The sequence below is a fragment of the Stigmatopora nigra genome, unplaced genomic scaffold, assembly GCF_051989575.1.
Source record: "Stigmatopora nigra isolate UIUO_SnigA unplaced genomic scaffold, RoL_Snig_1.1 HiC_scaffold_26, whole genome shotgun sequence".
NCBI lineage: Eukaryota > Metazoa > Chordata > Actinopteri > Syngnathiformes > Syngnathidae > Stigmatopora > Stigmatopora nigra.
This window is the reverse complement of record NW_027551605.1, coordinates 739,736-763,536: the sequence shown is the minus strand read 5'-3', so window position 1 is coordinate 763,536 and position 23,801 is coordinate 739,736. Positions and strand designations below refer to the sequence as shown.

Here is a 23,801-nt window from a genome sequence, read left to right as displayed (position 1 = left end):
TTGCGACAGGAGATAGTGAGAGACAAAAGCCACAAAAGAAGACAAAATAGCAGGGCTGATAATGGTACCGCCTCTCACTTTGATAATGTAATGAAAATGTGTACGAGAGGGATGGATGTGAAAGGAAAAATGAAGAGAATAAAAGAAGATATTGACAGAGAGAAGGGAAAGAATGAGAGAGGGCGAGATGAAACGGCATGATGCAGCATTACTCACCTAAATCATCCGACAAGTGCCTGCTTAGAAGCCAGAATATGCCTTATAAATCACCTCTCTTTCTCACATTTCAGCTTTTTCCACGCATTCTATCTCTGCTTTGTGCACCTTGCAATGCAGCAATTCACTTTTATGGCCAAATGTGAGTCACACAGTACGACACTCAACGGCTGAATGGCTACATCGATAATGGAACGGGGCCAAAAAAAACAACAAACAATATGACTGGGTGCTGGAAATAATGTTAACACAAGTGTTAACTGTATAAAATAGTTTTACGCTGCAAATTGCAAAGTACTGGGCAATTGTTCGTTTACCTTTTTCCATTTGTTTATCTTGGAGAGAAAGGAAAAACAATTGGTATTTTATGGTCACTATCAATTTATATTGCTGTATTTTCTTGGAGTATTAAGTGCTCTTTAAGTCCTTTATTTTTTGCCTCCAAAATTCTAAATATGTCTCATATATGAATACTGACTTCAATTGTATTTTCCATGCTGCAAATAGTAGTCAAATGACAAATATTATTGCAGTTAACATACTACGAAGTTAAAGTAGAACATGTATTTATTAATTTAAAAAAACTGATAAAAAAAACAAGACAGTCTATTGATGTACTAATTGGGAGTATAATTTCTTGCTCTTTTTGCAGGAAAATAAAATTACAAATATTGCAGTTAACATACTAGGAAGTTAAAGTAGAACAGTTATTTATCAATAAAAGAAACTGCTAAAAAACAAGACAAAGTCTTTTGATATACTAATTGGCAGTATCATTTCTTGCTCTTTTTGCATGAAAATAAACTTTGATGGTGCACCTTATAGGTCGTAAAATAGCTAAATACCCCAACACTGTAAAATAACAAGTTACTTACTAATTGTTCTGATTAACAAGAAACAAGATGTACCGTTAATCAAATGAATATGATATGGGATTTGTAGTTCTCTGTTAAATGTGTGCCTTGGCTCATTAACATATTACTCTTATCTTTTTTGGCATCCTAATTTGGAATTAGTAATAGTATAGTCATTTACTAATATAAAATGAGCTCAAAGGCCAAATGAAAACAAGCCTGATGTCTCTGAATTAATGAAGTTTGAATCTCACCAAAACAGAACAAAATGCTAACGGCAATAATAACAAGTGTTCCTTTATTGCATTTAACATTTATTAATAGCGTGTTAATTCACTCTTTAGATTTGCTAAGGAGTCGCTTTAGCACATGTGCAGGAGTCTGATTAGCTCCTCGACAGGAGTCCATATTCTTGCCAAATTGTAATTGTGTGCAGACTTTTCACAGCATGTAAACAGCCTCATCCACCAGTCCAAAGCATGCTTACACTTTTCCCGCATTAATCATTGCCCCTTTTCATACACAAAACCCCGCTTGACAAATGCCAGCGTGTAAGTCATACATTTGAAAAAACGACAGCGGTGTTTGTGAATTAAACGCCCGCATCCAGTGCTTAGTAGAGCGACGCACATGCATATGAACTTGGTAATGAAATGAATAATTAGCCTACTCGTCTAGTAAATCATCAAGTCCCACGGGAACGTCTGGGCGGCTGCGGCGCCGAGAAATCCAGCCAGGTTCCTCGTCGCCGCCACCGACGGATGGCGTTGGCGCGCCCCGTCTCTCTTATTGCTATGTGCCTGGCAGCTGTAGAGCAATGATGCATGGTGAATAACAGGTCAGGCTTAATCTCGTTAGGGCTAATCAGATGTATATGATATGTAGAAACCACTGCAGCTGCACTTCCCGTCCATCACTGGACCAGCCGTGTGTGTATTTTGTATCTAGTTTGTGTGCGCTTGTTTCTGTGTGTCGAGCTGAAATGAGAAAGGGGGATGTCATTTTTCAGAGTGCTACATTATCAGAGGAATTATGGAATTATGCACAGGTGGATGGATGGCGTGAATACTGATGCAGGGGGGGGAAGGAATATATTTGTATAAATGTTCACACGGCAGCATTTTCACTCCTCCTGTTCCAAATGAAGAAGCCGGGTGCACCTTCAGTAAATGAGGCGTGTCTCGGGGGAGTTTGATTTTGTCACCGAGTGAATGTGTGCGCATGCGGCATTCACACTTTTATCTTGCTACTGTTTTTCTTTCTCACATATGCACCCGTGTTTTCATGTCGGAAAAACGATGGCCACACATGTCTTGAAAATGGAAAACCACTGTAAGATGTGTTTAAAAAAAATTACTATGCGATGCTCAAAAAATTATCTTCCTCAATACAATTATTCAATCATTTTTCGGGGGGTGCTGGAGCCTATCTTAGGTGACTTTTGGCACCAGGCAGAGGACACCCTGATTTGGTGGACAGCCAATTGAAGAGCACTAGGGGGCAAAGGTCAACCATTTACACTCGAATTCATACAAATTTAGGGTTCAACCAGTCTATCATGCATGTTTTGGGGATTTGAAAGTAAACCGGGGTACCCAGAGAAAACCCACGCACTTAGACATCAACCCTGGCTCTGTTAAGTTCAAAATTCTCCAACGGGAATCTCACCATAAACCACAGCGGTACCTTGAGATACTTTTTTAATGAGTTCTGAGACCACACTAAAAACTCCAATCATATTTTCCCATTGAAATTAATACAAGAAGCCAGAATTCAATGCCAGCCAAAATAAAAAATGGTACTCTGATTTAAAAAAAATATATACAGGAATAATTTGATTTAACACATTTAAGGCTTGTATTCATATGTAGAGGATAAAGAATAGATGCCTGAGGCTTTTGTTGTCATTTCTTTTCATGCGTTGCCCCCGTCACTTGTGTTAAAATAGCTGTCAATTGAAGGGTTATAACACCTTGACATCGATGATATCCGTTAGCACGTCCATCATATTTTACATTGTTTATTTGCCTTAAGCCATGCATAATTAAAGCTACGCTGTCATTTTAAATGAAGGAAGGTTAATTATTTTTGTTTCGGGTTCACTTTGACCGTAAACATCAGCTGAATGTCAATTTAAAATGGAAAAACAGCCTTTTTTTTTAATATTTGGTCCACCAGCTGCCAAACTAATACTGCTTCTTGATTTTTATCATGTCATAGAGCCTTTATGCATTGAATTTTAACTTGAAAATCAATTGTAATTCAGGCCCATATTTTTTTGGGTTAAGATTAAACTTTTGATAACACACTTATCATTCAAAAAACGAAAGAAATTACAAGAAAGTGTGTCATCTTATAGTTGTAACATGCATAGTCTGGGTTTTTTTTTTCTATGAGCAGGCACAAGAGCCAACCATCTTGCTTGAAACCTTTCCCCCTCGGCTCCGAGTGTCCCTGTTTGCTGGAGATTGGTTTCACTTAAAGCACTTAAAACGGCTCTCGGCATTGGAGCTTGGCTCTGAAACAAATATCCAGATCACACTTGGATTGTTTTGAGATGGAAGGCAATCTGCCAGAGATGTAAGCCATCATTTCACATGTTTGCTCCCTTGATCTGTCCCTTTTTCACTTGGTGCCACCAGCCGCTTGTTTCCATCACAAGCCAATGCATTGGGGAATTGCTCTTCTCCAGGGACCACAAAATAGGTGAAATATAACAAATTTGCCTGCTCATAAAATATATGCCAAGATTTTGAAAGAGCGGAAATATGACAAATTTGCCTGCTTGTAAAATATGCCAAGATTTTGAAACTTACACAGCGGCAAGCAGAACTGATTTAAACAATTAACAATGGTGCAAGAGACGTTGGGGAGCTGTAAGACTGATGAACACATTGCTGCCTTTTGTCCCTCTGAGGCATTTACTCTAATGAGCTACATCTTTCAAAACTCGTGTAGTTTCGACATGACTCTGTCAATCAAACCAGGTTTTTATAGTAATAACATGAGGTCGAACCAAGACCTGAAAATTGAACATTTCCTGCCAACTTGGGTGATGATGTGTTGTCAAATGTTAAGATTCTCAATAGAACATGTCTTATATGTATTTAAAATGTAAATATACCTTTTTTTATCAAATTTTAATACTGAAAACCCCAATCACTGTTCATCAAAGCTGAAAATCAGTATCATAACATTTGATAAAGACCTACAATTACGTCATTTGCAGCATGATATTTTGGAATGGAGCTCCAGTTCTAGAGTAAATGCATTGAGTCAATAACTGCAATTATATATTGAACGCTGAGTTAGGAGCCCAGTTGCATGCCTTTGTTGGAAAAACCAATAACTGAACGACTGGATGTTTTTGAGACACTGTATTATTTGGGCAAATATTAGGATAGTGTTGACGTTGTACTTATTTTGTTTTTTTTATTGATACCGAAGCCAGGGGCTCAGTTGTGAATAGTTATCAATATTGTCAGTTTACATATCGCCCTTCCCCCTTTTTTATAATGTAGACTACGGTACTTTGCATGGGGTCTGGACCACCCAGAGACATCCCGTCTGGACTGGTTGCTCGGCTTCCATTGCCATCTCTTTGGGGGACGGGAACACCCATCAGGAGTCATTAGTTTCCACGACGACAGGCTAGGGACTCCTTGCTGCAGCTTTCTCAGTGCAGCCAACAGTGGCTTGGAAATGGAATTGGTGTGATCAGATGTTGTTTTGAGATTTGATGGAGGGCTATTTTTGTTATCCTAAAAGGTTTCACATATCATAAAAAGAAATACTGCATTGTGTTTTTGTATAATTTGGATTTCTCTTTTATGAGTATTGCATTGAATGGATGTATTCTTTTCATCAAGCATACTTTATTCCACTGTAGATATTACATTTATCTTCCGCACACGAAGGGTCACAGAGGGTGCTGGAGCATATCTGAAGTCAAGCGGGGGAACTGCCCTAGATAGATAATTGCTCATTCTTTTTTTTTATCCTTGCTTGGCCGATTCTGGGATTGCTTATTAATGGGAATAAGCAAATTTCCTCCAAACTACCCTATATTCATTTTAAAATATGTATTTGTTTTATGGAATTGAGCAAAATAACGCCATACACTGCAGAAAAAAAATATTTGGTGGCCAAAAAAGATAAGATATCTTCATTTAAATGAAAAAGAAGAAATATCAACATCATTTTAACCATCACTCCATCTTCCAGATCTACCCGGCTTACTCCTGATACAAAATGGTCAATGTGAAAGCTTCAATGTATCCTCTTTTTTCTCCCTGGCAGACGGACGCGGCCCTGATGTACGACGCCGTGCACGTCGTGGCGGTGGCGGTCCAGCAGTCGCAGCAGATCACCGTCAGCTCCCTACAGTGCAATCGCCACAAGCCGTGGCGTTTCGGCGGACGCTTCATCGGCCTCATCAAAGAGGTAACGTAGCACATCGTCCACCTTTGACCCAGTTACTGCTGAGCCGTGTTACTTTGATGAGAGCCAGGCGTTGTGGGGAATCACTGATTTTCTAGACCCTCCTCTTCTGTCTGATAGCCCTTGTGAACACATCTTAAACCCTTTCATTACCTTTATTTCTTCAATGCGCATCTGTCGCCGTGTCGATATCAAAACATGGGGATTCTAGCTTGGGTCAGCAGCTCGCTGGCTTTGTTCTTGTCGCTTTTTCATTCCGGGGACGTTATCATTGCAGGTCATTTTCATGATCATCAATGAGTACTTAGTAATACTGGCACGATACCCTCAGCTCATGGTCTCGCCATGCTTCTGAGTCTCTCCATGTCTCTGTCTGTTGCTTCAAAGCGGAACTCGCCTCGTTTTTTTTGCCTTTTAGCAGCTTTGCCGTCTCCCGCTAAATTACTGCGGCAGACAGAGAGAGAGGAGAGCTCGGCGCAGTGCATGATTCGGAAATAAAATGAGGTGGTTAGAGGTTAGATTGATATTGTGGAGAAAGACGGCAGTTCATTCTGATGAAACGGCCGCGCTGAGTGGCTGTGGATTTTCATTATCATTATCAACATTATGTTTATAGGCTCACTGGGATGGCCTGACTGGACGAGTCCTCTTTAACAAGACCAATGGACTAAGGACGGATTTTGATCTGGATGTTATCAGCTTGAAGGAGGAAGGTTTGGAAAAGGTGCAGTAACCTGCTTCATATGTTGGTATTGAAGTCAATTAAGTCATTTTTATTTGAAATATGTTTTTTTAACCTGTAAAAAATATATAAATTTTATTCCCAAATGATAAAAGAACTATGTGACAATTTGCTGTTATTGTACAAGTGATTATTTTTTATTTTGGTTTATTTTTCTCATTTGAAACAGAATTTTTCTTTTGGGTACATGTTTTTTTGGGACAAAATAACAAAAAAAAACGGCATGTACATCCAAATGTTGTCATGCAGAATGACCCCCAAAAAATGTAACTACAAGTCCATCTTAAAAAGGGGACCTTAAAAAGACAAACAATTTCTAAGTGGAGAATTGCCAGCATTTTTGCCAAAATGTGTTGCATTTCTGGAATATTTCTCCATTGTTCTGTCCAAACACTTTCTACCACTTCCTAATAAATTGGTGTGAGAGCGCGTTGAGTGGATGAGACAAAGTGTGATGCTGAGCTGTCTCCACAGATCGGGACATGGGATCCTCCCAGCGGTCTGAATATGTCGGAGGCTCACAAAAGCAAGACGTCGAACATCACTGACTCACTGGCTAACAAATCTCTGCGTGTATCCACCATTCTGGTAGACTAATAAGTCAGCTATAAAACTGAGCACCAAGTCATAATTCCACGAGTTAACCTTTTCCACACGTTGCTCCAACAGGAGGAACCATATGTCATGTTCAAGAAGTCCGATAAGCCTCTGTATGGGAACGACCGCTTCGAGGGGTATTGCATTGACCTGCTGAGGGAACTTTCTGGAATTCTGGGCTTCCAGTACGAAGTCCGACTGGTCGAAGACGGGAAATACGGCGCTCTGGATGAGAGCACGGGCCAGTGGAACGGCATGGTTCGCGAGCTTATGGATCACGTGAGTTAAACCAGGGGTGGGCAAGATATGATACATATAAAAAAGTGCATCCGTTAACGGTACATATGAAACATAAACAGAAAACAAGAACTAAAGTATTAACATACTCATCATTCATCATTAAAGTATAAAGTAAAAAGTAAAGTAATAAGGAATGTATTAAGAAAAAAAACTAAAACATTATTTGGACAACCTCGGTGGGCCGGATTAAAAGGCCTTGCGGGCTGGATGTGGCCCGCGGGCCGTAGTTTGCCCATGAGTTAAACCCACTACAATTCTCTTTTAAGATTTCTTCAGGTCTTGACTTTTTGGTTTAGCCATGTAATTATACAAAAGCAACAACTGGCAGGCAACGAGTTAACGAAAAAAACCAAAGATGGCCGTTACTAGCTGGGCATAATTAACTTTTTTCCCCTCTAATAAACCCTTGGTGTGATCTCTTCGCCCTGTAGAGGAAGATGCCCTTCCTGACAGATTAATCTAATCCTAAGAGTGTTGCCTTTCTGACTCACCTGTGACACCATTTAGGAAAGTTCAAACATAAACCCCGAGATGTAATTTCCATTAAAAATAAATAGAAATGTCAGTAATCTAAGTGAACTAACGACCCTGATTATTTTCCCTCTTCCGTCGTCCCGGCTTTTTTCCGCCCCGTACGCGTTGACCTCGCCGGCTGTGGACAGGAATCAAATGCTAATTTGATTTGTCCACTCTGCTGATTTTTCTTCGGCGAGGTCACCCCACCGGCCTCATCCACTTTGCTCCTTTGGTGTCGCTGCAGAAAGTCGACTTGGCGGTCGCTCCTCTGGCCATCACCTACGTTCGGGAGAAGGTCATCGACTTCTCCAAGCCCTTCATGACGCTGGGGATAAGTATCCTGTACCGCAAACCCAATGGCACCAACCCGGGGGTCTTCTCCTTCCTAAATCCTCTCTCTCCTGATATCTGGATGTATATTCTGCTGGCTTGCTTGGGTGTCAGTTGCGTGCTGTTTGTCATAGCCAGGTAACATGACACTTTTCCCCCATATCCCCTTTCCCTTGGAAATGTCACCATTTTTTTCTACCAGTTCCTAAACGCACCACAAGGTAAAATGTGCAAGATGGCACTTATTTTGTTCGTAGATCAGTAAAACAACAACAAAAACAAAATAGTTTCAGTGCAATTAGTTGGAGAAAACACATAACATGTATTTCAACACTTTTAAATAAATGTTGTAAAGTAAACACTTTAGTTTCTACTATTTACAGCTATAAAATGGAATCTACCAACTTTGCTCTTTTTAATTAAATTAGTACTTTCCATCTCTGCCATTCTATACCAGATAAACGAAAACAAATTAACCTAATGCTGCCATTTGTAAATGTTAGTTTGCCCTCTTTTTTCTTCCTTGAATAATAATGTGAGACTTTTTTCGGCCAGTTAACAAAACTTAACTAGAGGAATATGCATGGCTGTTTTTTAGAACTAATATCTATTGTGTTTTTATGAAGGGATACATTTATGATTTAATCTTATCATTTACAATTCAGTAAATCCTTATTCCAAAAATTCAGTTAAGAAACACTTTAGAAGGAAAACGTTTTTGGGCTTTTTATCCAATTCCAGTTCACCCCACAATTTATATAGAAATTATTTATGTGTTTTATTTGCGTAATCTTGCTAACACACAAACAAATAAATATATAATGCCCAAAAACACAAGGCGGCTGATGGTAAAACTCCAAGTGTAAGCACAATTTTAATGGAGGGTCAGGGACGCTTTGAAGGGAAAACTCAAGACAAATAACTGATGCTTGATTTCCTTGCAGTAAAATGCGTAAAAAAACAAGTCAAAGTACTTCATCAGCGCTTGTAAACATGCACAATAAATTGCTGAAATTGTTCAAAAGTAAAGTTATCCTTGTAAAAACCCACAAAAATAAACACCCCGGAACAAAAATCGTGAAAATTAAACCCTCCATTTTTGGGTTTAACTCTCATTTTATAAAATGTTACCTGCAAAATGATCACACGAAAAGAAAAGCAGCAACTGTCACCTAAGTTAGTTCAGAATATGCAAAAAGTATTTAGTAACCACGGCTGGGTAAGTGATGAACATGCAATTATTTTGATATTCAACTCATGAAATTGCTCGGGTGCTTTGATCTAATTGTATATGCATCGTGATTTTAATTGCAAACTACAGTGAAAAATATTAAATCAGGACCTTGTTTGTACACTATTCGGAGTGTGGAAAAATGCTCAACAAAAGCCAGGCAAAGTCATCTAGTTGAATCCAAAAAACAAACAAAAAAAACATACTTTTCTTTAATCCTTTGCCAGGAAAGAGTATTGGGATTTACAAGGAAAAAATACTTAACAAAAATAGAGTTGCGCTTTTGGGAGAACTGGATGACAGGAGGGAAAATAAGGTTGGAATTATGAGAAAATAAAGAAATCATTACGCCCCCTCAAAAAAAAGTAAATAACATTATAACGCATAATTATACACAAGACTTTTGGAGATGGAGTTTATAGCTTCTTTTATTTATTTATTTATTTTTAATCATGCAGCTTTGGTCCTATAAAATCTCAACTTTATCCTCTCATTTTATGAATGTTTCCTTTTAAAATGAGGTTGCCATTGCCTCTTATTTTTTCTTGATGCAATTCCTATTTGTCTTGCAACATTACACACTTCTAAATTGACAACCTCTTTTACAGTATAATGTTTTTTTCCCAAAATTGTGAATCATTTCTCTTAAAAATCGACAGTTTTAAGTATCAACACAACAATTTAACATTAGCCAACTCAATTTCCATCTCTTCTTTTCTACTACGATAAATGTAATCAAATTCCAATAACCTTACAGTTATCTTCCTTATTTTATTCCGATCTTTTGACTTTTTTCTTCTACTAAACTGACTTTATCGACCTTACACGGATCTTCATATAATATTCTGGTTTTATTCCAAGCACCTTTGAACTTTTCTCTTGTAATATTATGTTGTTTGCGACCTTAGTCCTCCTTTCTTTGCAAATAAACCGATTGGAGTTCATGGAATTGTGCTCTTGCACAATAAAACACAAAACACTCCAGTCTCCTGCTGGGGATTGACATCTTTGAAGCACTTCCCACACACACACACACACACACTCACATATATATCTTTTCTTTCTCTCCTTGCCTGAATGCGTTATCCTATCTGAAGCGGGAGACAAACACTCTTCTCCCAACGGATCCTTCCAGAGCTGTCTACGCTTGAACGTATTTCTCTCTTTATTAACGGCAACAAATGATATTTTCTCACATCACAAGTCGCTTTCAAGGTAGAAAATGTCATCCCGCCCAGGAGAGTGGATGATTTAAATGGCATCCTTAGTTGCAACTAGTGCGAGCTTTCAAGTCAACTGAGTGGCGATTCAACACCCTGAACATTAAGTCCTCACTTGGCCTGTGAGCCAGTCAACAGATCTATAAAGCCAGGCAGAGTAATTGAATCCAGGGGACAGTTAAAAGGAGTGCCGTTGTGATATTGTGCGAAGTAGAAGAGAGGAGGCGGCTCCAGAGAATCCTTTTAGCATTCCGTGTGCAAGTTGACATGCGCCCGATGCGTGGAGGTGACCTAATGTCCAGCGTGTTCTTCATGCGCTTCTTCCTAGCGTGCCGAACACAGCTTGCGGGAATATAGGCTGGCTTCAGGCAAAGGTCATACAACGGAGCAATACCCTGGCTGAATACACATCTAGAGAGTGCTGAGCGAACTAGAGAAACCCAATCCGATCGAGCGCATGTTACATGGATTCACACCCACACCTTTTATATACGGCTCTAAGCGCAGCTCTTGTTTACCTACCAGGAGCTGAGATTTATATTAGAATAACTTCTATGCATGCATACAGTTAATATAGGAAAGCATCCCTTAAAGCAGAGGTCGTTTTTGATGGAAAGAGCCATAGACAATTAATATTTTTTTTAAATATTAATCCTTGAGAGCCATCCTGTGAATTTAAAAGTCAACATACATGAACATATGTGCCTTTTTTTGGTCACTTCACCACTTTTAAAGTACAAAATGTCTGTATTCTTTTGTCAACATTGTTACTAATCAATAAGTATCAATGAGAAAATCCATACAAAATAGTGTAATGAAAAAAACATGATTATAAGGCCATAATACCAACGTAAAGCTCCTATTCCTGCACTTTCTCACCAGTAGTTTCCCCATAGTTCACCTCACAGGTCAGTACAGAGGCATATGAACCCATCAAACGAGCCATATGTGGCTCCTGAGCCATAGGTTTCCTTCCCCTGCCCTAAAGATTTAACCTTGCATTCAAATCAGTTGCCGTTTTAGCACAGGACAAATCTATGGTGGCGGATAAGGCTTGTGCACCAAGCCGATATGCATACTACGTACGCCACAAGGCCATTTGGCAGTATCACCTAACGGTGCCTCCAAGGAGACAGAGCTCATTGGCATTCTAGCAAATCAGTATCCGTTGATGCCGTTGACAGGAAGAATTACGGCGTGGAGCGCCGGCCATTTCGGAAAATGTGCTTTTCAAGGGGAACATGAAGGAAATTGTAAAACTGAAGAGCAATCTTGCCAAGGGAGAAACGTCCTAAACATGTTCATCTGATTGGTTTGCCAAGTGACATTGTTCCACTCCATTCCTGATACTGAAAGGGTGGTTGGGTGTCAACTTGTACAAAATAAAGCATCTTCAATCATCGTTGGCCCCTATGCAAGAGTTTAACATTGAATAGTATAAAGTATATAACAGCCTTGGATAGGGATGAGCAGTAATAGCAGTAAAGAGGGGTAAGTAAAAAGCCTTCAAATTGCCTAGAGATGCAAAAAAAATGGTGGAAAAGACCTAGCTTTCAATGGGAAGATCTTTGTTGGCATATACTTGCAGGCACATTTGATTGGGAGGCAAAAAAAAATGATTGGCCAGGAATTTTGGCAGGCGAAATATACTTATATATAAACATTTTGAGGCTGAATAGACTAGAGGATGTTTAAAAAGAAGCTTAAAAGATGTATAGGCGATACATTTAAAGCCTTAAGTTCACTTATTTCACTGTCTTCTGCAAAATATGAAGTTTTAATCATGCATCTTACACATAGAGGTTTGGACATCGCATAGTTCAGTATTAAAATGCAATGTATTATTTACAGTTTGTCATCATGTTGATTAGGATGTATACTTAATGCAATGAAAGTTATATAATGACAATATACAGCAAATATTTGCATTTTTTTGCACAGAAAAACTGGATGCCACACAACTTTATGACCCGCACTTCACCTTTTTACACTACAAGTGCTCTAAAGTCCTCTGAGCAACATTTATTGTGTGGGAAAGCGCGATATGATATAGCTTATGATAATCGGGTTTAATCTCCTCATCGAGCGCCGCTATTTCTTCAGCACTTTGCGGTCGCTTGCGGCAGGAATTTGGAAGGGAAAAAAAGCCTTTTCTGGTCAAATATTTTTGCCCAAATCATTACCAATAATACATTTTCAGTTTCAATTCGGAAAACATTATTTTAATTGGAAATAACTGCTTCAGGGGGCATATCAGCTCAAAAAAAACTTCTTTTATTATGTTTCTTTTTTTCAAAAGTTTATCTCAGCAAGACAAATTTTACTAGTGGGATTTGTAGAGTTGTTAGCACACACCTGAAGGGCCTCTCAACCTTGCTTAAGCCATGTATCAAGCACTTCAGCACAAACTCTATCAGCTCCTTGATGATTAACACTCTCCCATTCGCCTCACACTAATGCTATGCCACTTTTAGTCAAGCTAATTAATAAGAAATGTCTTACGATTGACCTGAAGACACTGACACCCTAGCCAAAGCAGCTCTGGAAGGTTGTGCTAAAAAAAAATTTTGTGTGTGTGTGTGTGTGGATGGGTGGATGGGATATGTGAGTAATATAGCTAGTGCATGGAAGACAACAACTCCTGAGTCAGGGAATCCAAATGAGCTCCTAAGATCATCACACACTAGGACATTATCACCAGTGACAGTGTTATTCCACATTATTGATCCGTGCTCACAATAAAGTGAAGGCATTTGAGAATGCCAATAAGTTGATCTCGGTGAAAGCCTGAATGATTTGGTCTCGGTACATGTTTTGACCCCGGGGCCACGTGGCTTGAAATTCACACACTAGTCTTTTTCTCAGTGTTAAAATACAAAGGGAATTTGCATTGTATTTAGTTTAGAGCTGTTATTACATAGGGGAGATAAGTAAGTCTTTGTTTCTTTTTGGATAATGTACTCTTCTGAGAAATTTGGAATGGTAACTCTTTCAATTTTTGATATTCTACAAAGAAACTCAAATAGTTTTCAAGGAATTAAGGGTAATTTTAACAGGTAACTCATAGTCCAGGGAAAATAACGTTGTATTTTTTTGTTCCAAGAAAAACATTTGATTTGTACTGTTAAAACAAAAACAACCACATAAAAATATTCCGTCTCCATCCAACGGCTTCTATTTACCCCAACATTTAAATATGCCTTTACAACTTTCTTAACTATGTTTTTCTGACATGTTTCCTTTATATGCTCATAATCTCACTACTATTTTTTCCCCTCATAAAGTCACACAGTTCTCATAAACTTTAGACTTTTTTTCTCATAAAACATTATGACTTAATCCTCATAAAATCCCCACTTTTTCCTCGTAAATGAACTGACTTTATCCTTCTATTACTATGATAGACTTCCCAAACTCATAACATGATTCTTTGGAGTATTCCAATGAACATTTATTTCATTTTTTTTAAATATTTGATCTATTTCTAACATTCTTTTCTTTCTCCTTTCCCCTTTACAGGTTTAGCCCCTACGAGTGGTACAACCCGCACCCTTGCAACCCCGACTCGGATGTAGTGGAAAACAATTTTACACTTCTCAATAGTTTCTGGTTTGGAGTTGGGGCTCTCATGCAGCAAGGTACTTACCTCAGCCTGTGTAGCCTCTCTATATCCCACCGTCTCTTAGGGTTGGGCTTCTTTTTTTCTTCCTATACTAGCCGGCAGGGACAGAGAAATAGACATGTGGCTTTCCCATGTATCAGGACGTTAATTCTATGATAGCCAGTGTCTTCTCTCTGTCTTTACCGGGCCCGTCAATGCCTTAGAGACGAGTGGGGTGTGGAGTCAGGATGTGAGGTTACCTTGGGTACATGACTCTCTGGCCCAAAACAGGCCGTCACTTCTCCACACTCTTGCTTAATCATCGCTGCTGAATACATTCCATGCGTGAAAACAACCTGTCTGCAGGACATGTTCTACTTTTTCCCCCCCTTTTGCATTATTCAAAGCGCTCACTTGTGTCAGGGACTAAAGGGGGGAGGTAGGTGGGGGGGTTGGTGTGGGATAAGCGCATATGAAATCCAACAATTATCTTTTCTGAGAGCTTTTTTTTTTTCCCAAGTGATTTCATCTCGGAGAGAGCGCCGCTTCGGCTGAATAGAAAGACGAGGGGGGGAAAAATGAGAGAAAAAAAAACCTCAAGAGAGTTCTTGACTGTTTGACTGTTTTTGGTGCAAGCAGCGTTATCTTGTTGTGTTTTGTTACGTGGTGCAAATAGAGCTCGACGAGTGAATGCCAGATGAGTGGCTGTAGGGTTGAATATATTTCCAGGCTTAACTCCCGCCGCCTCCCTCCCTCACCTCAGGCTCAGAGCTCATGCCCAAGGCCCTGTCGACGCGAATCGTGGGAGGCATCTGGTGGTTCTTCACCCTTATCATCATATCCTCCTACACGGCCAACCTGGCCGCTTTTCTCACCGTAGAGAGGATGGAGTCGCCAATTGACTCGGCTGATGACCTGGCTAAGCAAACTAAGATTCTTTATGGTGTAGTGGAGGATGGAGCGACCATGACTTTTTTCAAGGTACAAAAAAAACACTCCAGTTTCAATTTGCTCTTTAATTTCTAGCTGTTCTAAAGGGAAAGATTGTAGGTGATCCATCAAATGTTATATTCATAATCAAACCCTCTTAGTCGTCAAAGAAATGGTTTGGGTACTGTAGACCATAAATTAATGTTAGTTATTATGAAAAAAAACAAGTTTGGTTGCATTTTCCTTTCATTATTTCAGAGAAAATATAATTCTTTAAGTCTATACATCTTTGGCGCTCTTCGTTTTCATTTGAAGGTAAAAATTTTGATATGGCAACAGGTTGTTATTATCTGTAATTAGAATCCAAGTGATTTGATTTTCTAATTTTGCTGCTCAATTTTTGACATACAGAAGACAAAGATTTCCACCTATGACAAGATGTGGGAGTTTATGAACAGCAGGAGGCAATCGGTGATGGTGAAAAATGTGGAGGAGGGCATCCAGAGGGCCCTCACTTCCGAGTACGCCTTCCTCATGGAGTCCACCACTATCGAGTTTGTCACTCAGCGCAACTGTAACCTGACACAAATCGGAGGCCTCATTGACTCTAAAGCCTATGGAGTGGGAACACCAATGGGTAAGAGAACCACCCTCACCTTAAACTTGACTTAGCTCATGACTATATAAAGATCAACCGAAAAAAATGAAGGGATTCGGTTCTGGGATGCTGGTTGAATGCCAGAAGAAACCTCTGACGGATTGTCTATGGGTGCCCTTTAACAATAGAAATCTCATAAACCTCTCCAGCAATATTAAGCACTTTATAGTTAAACTTAAAAACTTTTGACCCCTATAAGAGAGAGACAATAAAGAGGCATAAGGAAGACTGGTTTACTGTTATTAGGTGACATTTGATACTGCCAATGTGGCGGGAGTCAATAAGTGTCTGCCTATCATCCAGTTAAACAGGCTTTTTTCCCATTTTTTAAACTATATTTTTTGCATTTTTGAACACTCTAATTCACGTGTGTCAAAGTGGTGGGGCGGGGGCCAAATCTGGCCCGCCGCATCATTTTGTGTGGCCCGGGAAAGTAAATTATAAGTGCTGATTTTCTGTTTTAGGATAAAATTAGAATTAAGAGTATAGATGTATATTAAATATCCTGATTTTTAACCCTTTTAAATCAATAATTGTAATTTTTTTAATCCATTTTCTGTGTTTTAGGTTCAAAAATCATTTTGAAAATCTAAAAACATATATAAAGATAGCTAAAATAAACATTGTTTTAGATCTATAAAAAAACTGATTATTCAGGGATTTTAATCTAGTTCTTTTAATCCATTTATAAAATTTAAAAAATTAAATATTATATATAAAATAACCAAAACAAGTCTGACACCCTTGCTTTAATTCTAACCACGCAAAATAAATATATTATAGGTAGCTAAAAGCCATAATTTCTAGTTAAGCGATGCAGATAGGACGCCATATTTACTCCCCAAAGGCTTCCTATCAAAAAGAGTGATGCCTATTGGGTGAGGAATTGTAGAAAGCAGCCAAAAAGTAAATTTACCGCAGACCCACACCCTTCCTCTGTAAATTGTAGGCAAGCTCTGAAGCATCTCAACAAAACACTCGGTCCCGCCAAACAATCAGACGACAATCCTAGCTTTGGCGCGTCTGTTTTTCTAATCTACGTTTGCGCCTGTCAGTAATGATGAGACACTCTCAAAGCATCAAAACTTTTTACCTCATCCTTCACTCTAGGGAACATTGTGTTGTGTTGTATGCAAAGCAGCCGCCGGGTAGATAAATGTATCCCCGGGGGTGCCGGAGTGGAAAGCTGCTGATGATTTCTGTCCCAATTGCCATAAAGGTTAAAGTGTTCGCCACGAGGCCAACGGGAGTCCTCGTGACTGTAGCGTTGGGTAGGAGGGGGCTAATAGCCGCATCCATCACAGGGGCGATACGAAGGCCATCAAAATACGGATGATTAATTCTGGCCATCCACATCTGGAGCTGCCTCGTGCTGATGAGCACGGCGCCGTTATAGATCTGCAGAGATGTGATGATTGCGACGACGACGGCGGCTGTAACAAAGCCGGCGCGGCGATGTGATGTATCGCCCCACTGTGGCGCCGACTTTACACCCACGTCCTTGAGATGGACATCAGATCTTCTGGCTTGGTTTTCAGTAGCGCCAACACGTAGTGTATCAAACGTTAGCGGCTATATTTCAAATCCTTCATTTGACTGATAAGCGCTACACTGATAAATGCATAAATGCAAAAAAAAAAAAAAAAAAAGGACTGATTAGGTTGTCTGCTGGAGGAGTTATTACATCTCACTAATTCATTTCACTCACACGTGGAAAGCTTTTCATGACGTACTATTCCGGAATAGAGCTGATTACGCTCCCTCAAATGTTTCCAGCGTGATAGAAAATGTCTCTTTTAATCACAAAATGCCGCAGTGGAGGCAAAAATAATCGTTTTTTTTTAATGACTTTGGGTGTCCTTGTCGTTTAGTACCTTTTAATCGAAATCTAGTTTGTTACTCCCTTTAAAGACATTTGTTCGGTCAGGTGTGAATATAACAATCAAACTTGGAGGCCCACCAAAAGCTAGTTAAGGAATTTTTACCTTATATAATCAAAGTGCTGGCTCACTTGTTTCATTATCTCTTTTATTCAAATTAAGGCAAGAAAAACTTTGCAAAATTGGCAAATATGGCATCATTGTCCAAATACTCAATAGTGGATTAAGAAATTAGTTATTTATTATTATATATCCATCTTTAGTGAGGTTCCATTAAGCCATTATGAAATCAAAAGTCAAAACCTTGGTCAATATTCTTCTATTACATATGCCGTTTTGTTACGAAATAATATTTTTAAATGTTTTAGATGTGTTTTAAATGTTCCTCAGCTTCAAAATTGTCAAAGTCATCGTAGTTCTTGTATTTGTTGTTGATTTAATACTCAGCAAATAGCGTAATATTTCATATCATGAAATTCATACATTCACAAATATACACTAAAATCTTTAAGACACTTTTTCTAAACCCACATTAGATAGTTGTTGATTGATGTTTTCATCTTTTCTTTGTAAAATAGGTTGAAAAAAAATACTTGAATTCATTGCTCATAACAGTATATTTTACTGCTTAAAGTACAAAATATTACTTCTAAAAATCTGAGGTGGGGCATCAGCATCTGCATTTTCATCCCTTTCCTTTATATTATTAGTCAACAATCCTCAAAAGACAAATTCAAACCCCCCTTAATATCTTGACGGCTCAATAACTCACAGACTAATCCTCTCAACGGCGTAAATACTTTTGTGCACGTCCCTTATTTCCTCATCCTGTTTACAATCTCACGGTCAATAAAAGAAGTGAAAGATCTCAAGCAGTTGACATCAACACACGTTTTGCATCACTTTGATTTTTCTCTCCACGTGAAGAGAAAGCAAAACTCTAGAGAACAGCAGAGCAAGTGTACAAGCCCATCAATGAATTGGGCCCAGAGAAAGCGACCTATAGGTGCGAAAGCACGTTTAATCTTTAAGTGCTTGTCGGTTCCTCTGAATCCCCTCTCCCAAAAGCGCCGCTATCGACTCAAAAGCGTGCGCCAAGCAGCCGCCCGGCTTGCGTGGGAGTGATGGATGCTTTGCGCTTTTCAACATCTGTAAGGTAGTTATGAATGCGCACGGCGTCAAGCATCACACTTTTCCATTTGCTGAGGCTCCAGCTCTCTATCCTTGTCTCTAAAGACTCATCCTATTAGCATTTATCCAAGGCCTCCTTTGTTAGGCCATCATTTATCATTTGAAATATGATGGAGGAGTTAGTGGAGAGAAGGGAAGGGTGGTGGTTGGGGGGGGCACAATCAAGAGCCTCTGATACTTGAGAGATTTCCCTTCTTCAATCAGAGCATATGCTTGAACATGGGACCATGCAAATGAGTACCAGCTGAGCAGATATATATGTACTTAAGCATGCATGTACACTTAAGCATGCATGTACACTTAAGTGCGGACTATAAATGTATATTATGTAATGTATCTGAATAGGCAAGCAGATAGGCTATTGGCTTCAATAATATACAGTGTTTATAGACCGTTTGTGGTATACTTAAACATGTACTGTAGTATAGGCTTGTGTAAATATTACATAGGCTTGTATAAAGGGGGGGGGGAATTGTTTAATAGTCGCAGTGTTTGTGAGTTTTAGTTAATTAGCCAATAGGCCATATACTTAAATTTTGTCATATTTTTTTATTCAATATTTGTGATTTATATACATAAATGTGTTTCTATTTTTTCTTTATATCTGACTAATGGGTGACAAATATACACCTAAGTAAAACAAATATCAATATAAAAGAGCCAAAAAACTTTTCTCAAGGTGAAATAAAATGTAATATTGAGGTTCATTTATATTTTTGTATGATAAACAACATTAAAAAATGAATTGTTTTTTCCATATGCCTCAAAATCAGCTATTATAAAACACATGCATTTCCAATAGAACTAGGAAAAAGCAATAGTAATACAAATCAAAAATGAATGGTTTATAGTCTGAAATATATCAAATTTTGGAACAAGACAAAGCGTATTTTTCGGATTATAATGCGCACCAGGCTTACCCACCAATTCTGACAAAATTTTATATGTTTAAACTGCTGGTTTTCCCATGATGCTCTGCAATATTCACACACAAAAAAACCTCAACGCCTATAAAACCCAGGGTTAATACGCGGGGGAGTAACTAACCCCCATCATTCAAAAAGAGACTAGCCCAGAGCTCTAGGTCACCCTCAACATAATGTGTATAAATAAAAAGGGAACAGATGGATAGATATTTTTTTTAATATTTGAAATATAGAGATAATGTCACAAAAATGTGTCAGTGTCCAAAAATTACCAAAACCAGTACAGTATGTGCTTCTAAAAAAAAAAAGGAAAAAATGCTGGCGTAATTGTTTGGCTGTGCCCTTTGTGTGTCCAAATAAATGGAGTCTGTGAGATGAAAGGATGATGGATGATAACAGAAAATGATGGATGACACTGAGAATAAACTGCAGGGAGAAAAAAAAAAGACCTGATTCTGTGCAGCGGTGATTCGGCAACAGACGGGAAACTATTAACCATAATAGAATGCTTAGCAAAACCTTCAAACTTTAATTTATGTGCTACATTATTGCCGAAAGATTGATTTACTTTTTAATTGCACTCCAGGTATTTTCTCCTTCAATGACCCATGGTCATGACTTTTCAAACGCATCTAAATGGAAATGAGTCCAAAAGGCAAAAAATCTGCCTATGCGTTGATGCGTTTCATAAACTAATTATTGGAATTTCCATCTTTTTTTTTTTACATCAGAAATAGAAATAAACCTAACACGCATTTAGCACGGTTTATAAATGAATGATATAAGCTTTCCGTGAACGCTAATCTCTCCCTGGGAAGTATTTGTGTACGTATGTGGTGTATATATGTGTGTGTGTGTGGCGGACTATTCTGTGGAAGCAACGGGAACGAGATTCCGTTTTGCTCCTCCACGGCGATAACTCCTTTGATCACCCCAGTAACTCCTACTGTGTCACTAATAGCGCCCCCCGCCCACAAGCCCCCAATCCCCTCCTCATGATGCCATTCAACGACATACCAATAATAAAACGCCATCTCAGATATACCGTATTTTCACAAGTATAAGGCGCACTGCATTATAAGGCGTCCTGTGTATTTTGGAAAAAATTTAAGACTTTTAAGTGCGCCTTATAGTCGTGAAAATACGGTACACATATAAACCCCACTACTGTTTTATTTCATATATAAAGCACACTGGACTATAAGGCACACCCTCAATGAATGGCACATTTTATTTTATTTTTTCATATATGAAGCACACTGGATTATAAGCGGCCCTTCCCGTTTTTGGAGAAAATATAAGACTTATAAGTGCGCCTTATAGTCCTGAAAATACGGCACACATATGAACCCCACTACTGTTTTTTTTTTTTCATATATAAAGCACACTGGATTACAAAGCACCCTGTCTATTTTGGAGGAAATATAAGACTTATAAGTGCGCCTTATAGTCCTGAAAATACGGCACACATGAACCCCACTACTGTTTTTTTTTTCCATATGTAAAGCACACTGGATTATAAGGCGCCCTGTCTATTTTGAGGAAAATATAAGACTTTTAAGTGTGCCTTATAGTCCTGAAAATACGGCACACATATGAACCCCACTACTGTTTTTTTTTTCCATATGTAAAGCACACTGGACTATAAGGCGCCCTGTCTATTTTGGAGAAAATATAAGACTTTTAAGTGTGCCTTATAGTCCTGAAAATACAGTGCACATATAAACCCCACTACTGTTTTTTTCCATATATAAAGCACACTGGATTATAAGGCGCCCTGTCTATTTTGGAGAAAATATAAGACTTTTAAGTGCGCCTTATAGTCAGGAAAATACGGTACACAAATAAGCCCCACTACTGTGTAATGTACACACCACACCCAGCCGGGTCACTGTTTACGTGCACCAACGGCAGCTCGTTCAATGCTGTTGAAGTCAATAGTTTGGTGCCAACTTCCTCTGTGTTAATGGGAACGCGGGGTGTGAATGGAGTCACACTGTGACTATCAGGATTAGTGGCATTTAAAGGAGGACTCCCAATGTGCAGCCATATGTAACGTGCCAGGTTACATGATGAAATGGACGGAAAAATAGCTGTGTTACTGCCAAGAGCTACTTAGCTCTTTTACTTACAATCTTTCAGCTAAGGAATGGTGACAAGTCAAGGCCCGTGGCCCAGACACGGCCCGACAAAAATTGCTGTTGTTCGTCTTTTCATTGGCATTGTTGTTATCTGCATATTTGTGGCTCTTTATTCACAAATATGCCTTTTTTTGCTGCATAAACCATTGTTGTGTACTTGAGGAAATGCTCCAAAATGCTGGAAGATAGTCGTATGATGGTCACTAATGTTTATAGAACATTGATCTCATAGAAAAGTGCTGAATCTCAACTTTGAGGCACAAAAAAGTGATGTTTTGAAAGCTTACTTTTAAAATTTTACCGAATTTTTAGCACTGATTTTCTTAAACAAGGTTGAATGTGAATGAGAAAAGATGTTTTTTTTTCATCTTTGTTGTCTGGGTCATTTCACTCAAATCACTGACAATTAGTTATGGCCTCCCTCAGCAATTTTGCAGATGCCGATTAATAATAAATGTTATTTAGACACGCGTCAGTAAGCGTTTCGAGTAAAAAGCATAACGAACAGCCAAGAGCTTGCTGTACCTGAAACTCCAGAGGGAAAAGTTCCGCATCAACACTAACAAAAGAGAGTGAAAGCAACAACAACAAAAAAGTACAAATGCAACTTCCAGCGACATTTAAACAGTCTCTTGGGATTCCTCAGATAAAAATAACGCAATATGAAATGTCATTGTTACTCTTTCTATAACGCCATCATTCGCACGCACTGTTCACACTTTTATTGTTGCCTTCTTCTGCTTCAAACAAAGATGTCAAATCTGCAGTTACACTTAAGCTGATATTACTCATGAAAATCCAACTGACAACAAAATGGCCATGGATATATGACTTCCACATATCTAGCAATAGGCGTGTTCCTACTATAAAGCTTCTGTCAAGCCCATGACATCAAGGTATTTATTTTTTTTTGGGTTTTTTTTTCTAGGCTCCCCATACAGGGACAAAATTACGATTGCCATTCTACAGCTGCAAGAGGAAGGAAAGCTCCACATGATGAAGGAGAAATGGTGGAGGGGTAACGGCTGCCCAGAGGAGGAGAGCAAAGAGGCCAGTGCTTTAGGGGTGCAGAACATCGGAGGAATCTTTATAGTATTGGCTGCCGGATTGGTGCTGTCTGTCTTTGTGGCTGTGGGAGAGGTTCTGTACAAGTCCAAGCAGAACGCCCAATTGGAGAAGGTATACTTGCTATCAATTCTCAGGAAAATGCATGAATTTATATGTAGATATCAATTGCAGGGCTGCAGAAATCTCAATTTGGCAACAGGGAAAAAAGCCTAGGCATTAATGCTATTAGGCTAAAGATAATATGTTGAATTGAATGCTTTTATTGTCATTTTGAGATTATGGACTTCACAACAAAAAACACATAGATAATCAATATATAGTCATGATAAATACATCATCAATAAATAGTCAGGATCAATACTTCATCAATAAATAGTCATGATAAATACATCATCAATAAATAGTCATGATATATATACCATCATTAAATAGTCATGATAAATACATCTTCAATAAATAGTCATGATAAATACATCATCAATATATGGTCATTATAAATACATCAACAATAAATAGTCATGATAAATACATCATCAATAAATAGTCATTAATAAGTGGTCAAAATAAGTATATAAGTAGTAGTCAACATGGGTAAAGTGACTAAAAGGAGCAGCACAATGTCTATTGAATTAAAGCATAAAATGAGGATCTAAAAATGAATCTACTTTACACAATATTGTCCAATTGTATAAAGTAGCCTCCTAATAACAAAACAAATCATGAGTATGAACATATAGAATTGTTGTCATCTTCCCAAAATCAAGAAATCCACCAACACCCTTCCCTCCATCCTCATTTAAAAATACATTTTTCTTTAATATCCCTCTGCAGCATAGACATAAATTTCACTTTTCCAAAACCAACGAGTTTACACTTACACTTTCATTGTGGTGTTTATACAGTGCCGAAGGCAGTGCTACTTAAAAAATGGCCTCACTGGATTTGCTTTTTGTTTTTTTA

General features: G+C 38.5%; 1 protein-coding gene across 2 annotated transcripts in view; it reads left to right on the top strand.

The window, feature by feature from the left end:
• Positions 1–23,801, top strand: part of LOC144192354 (glutamate receptor ionotropic, kainate 2) — a 66,709-nt gene that overhangs the window by 40,484 nt on the left and 2,424 nt on the right. For both annotated transcript variants that reach the window (XM_077711388.1, XM_077711387.1), the window contains exons 7-15: positions 5,370–5,513; positions 6,127–6,234; positions 6,727–6,840; positions 6,922–7,128; positions 7,910–8,133; positions 13,966–14,084; positions 14,811–15,028; positions 15,389–15,614; positions 22,702–22,952. In XM_077711388.1, coding sequence (XP_077567514.1) covers positions 5,370–5,513; positions 6,127–6,234; positions 6,727–6,840; positions 6,922–7,128; positions 7,910–8,133; positions 13,966–14,084; positions 14,811–15,028; positions 15,389–15,614; positions 22,702–22,952 — 1,611 coding nt within the window. The remainder of the gene's footprint in view (positions 1–5,369; positions 5,514–6,126; positions 6,235–6,726; positions 6,841–6,921; positions 7,129–7,909; positions 8,134–13,965; positions 14,085–14,810; positions 15,029–15,388; positions 15,615–22,701; positions 22,953–23,801) is intronic.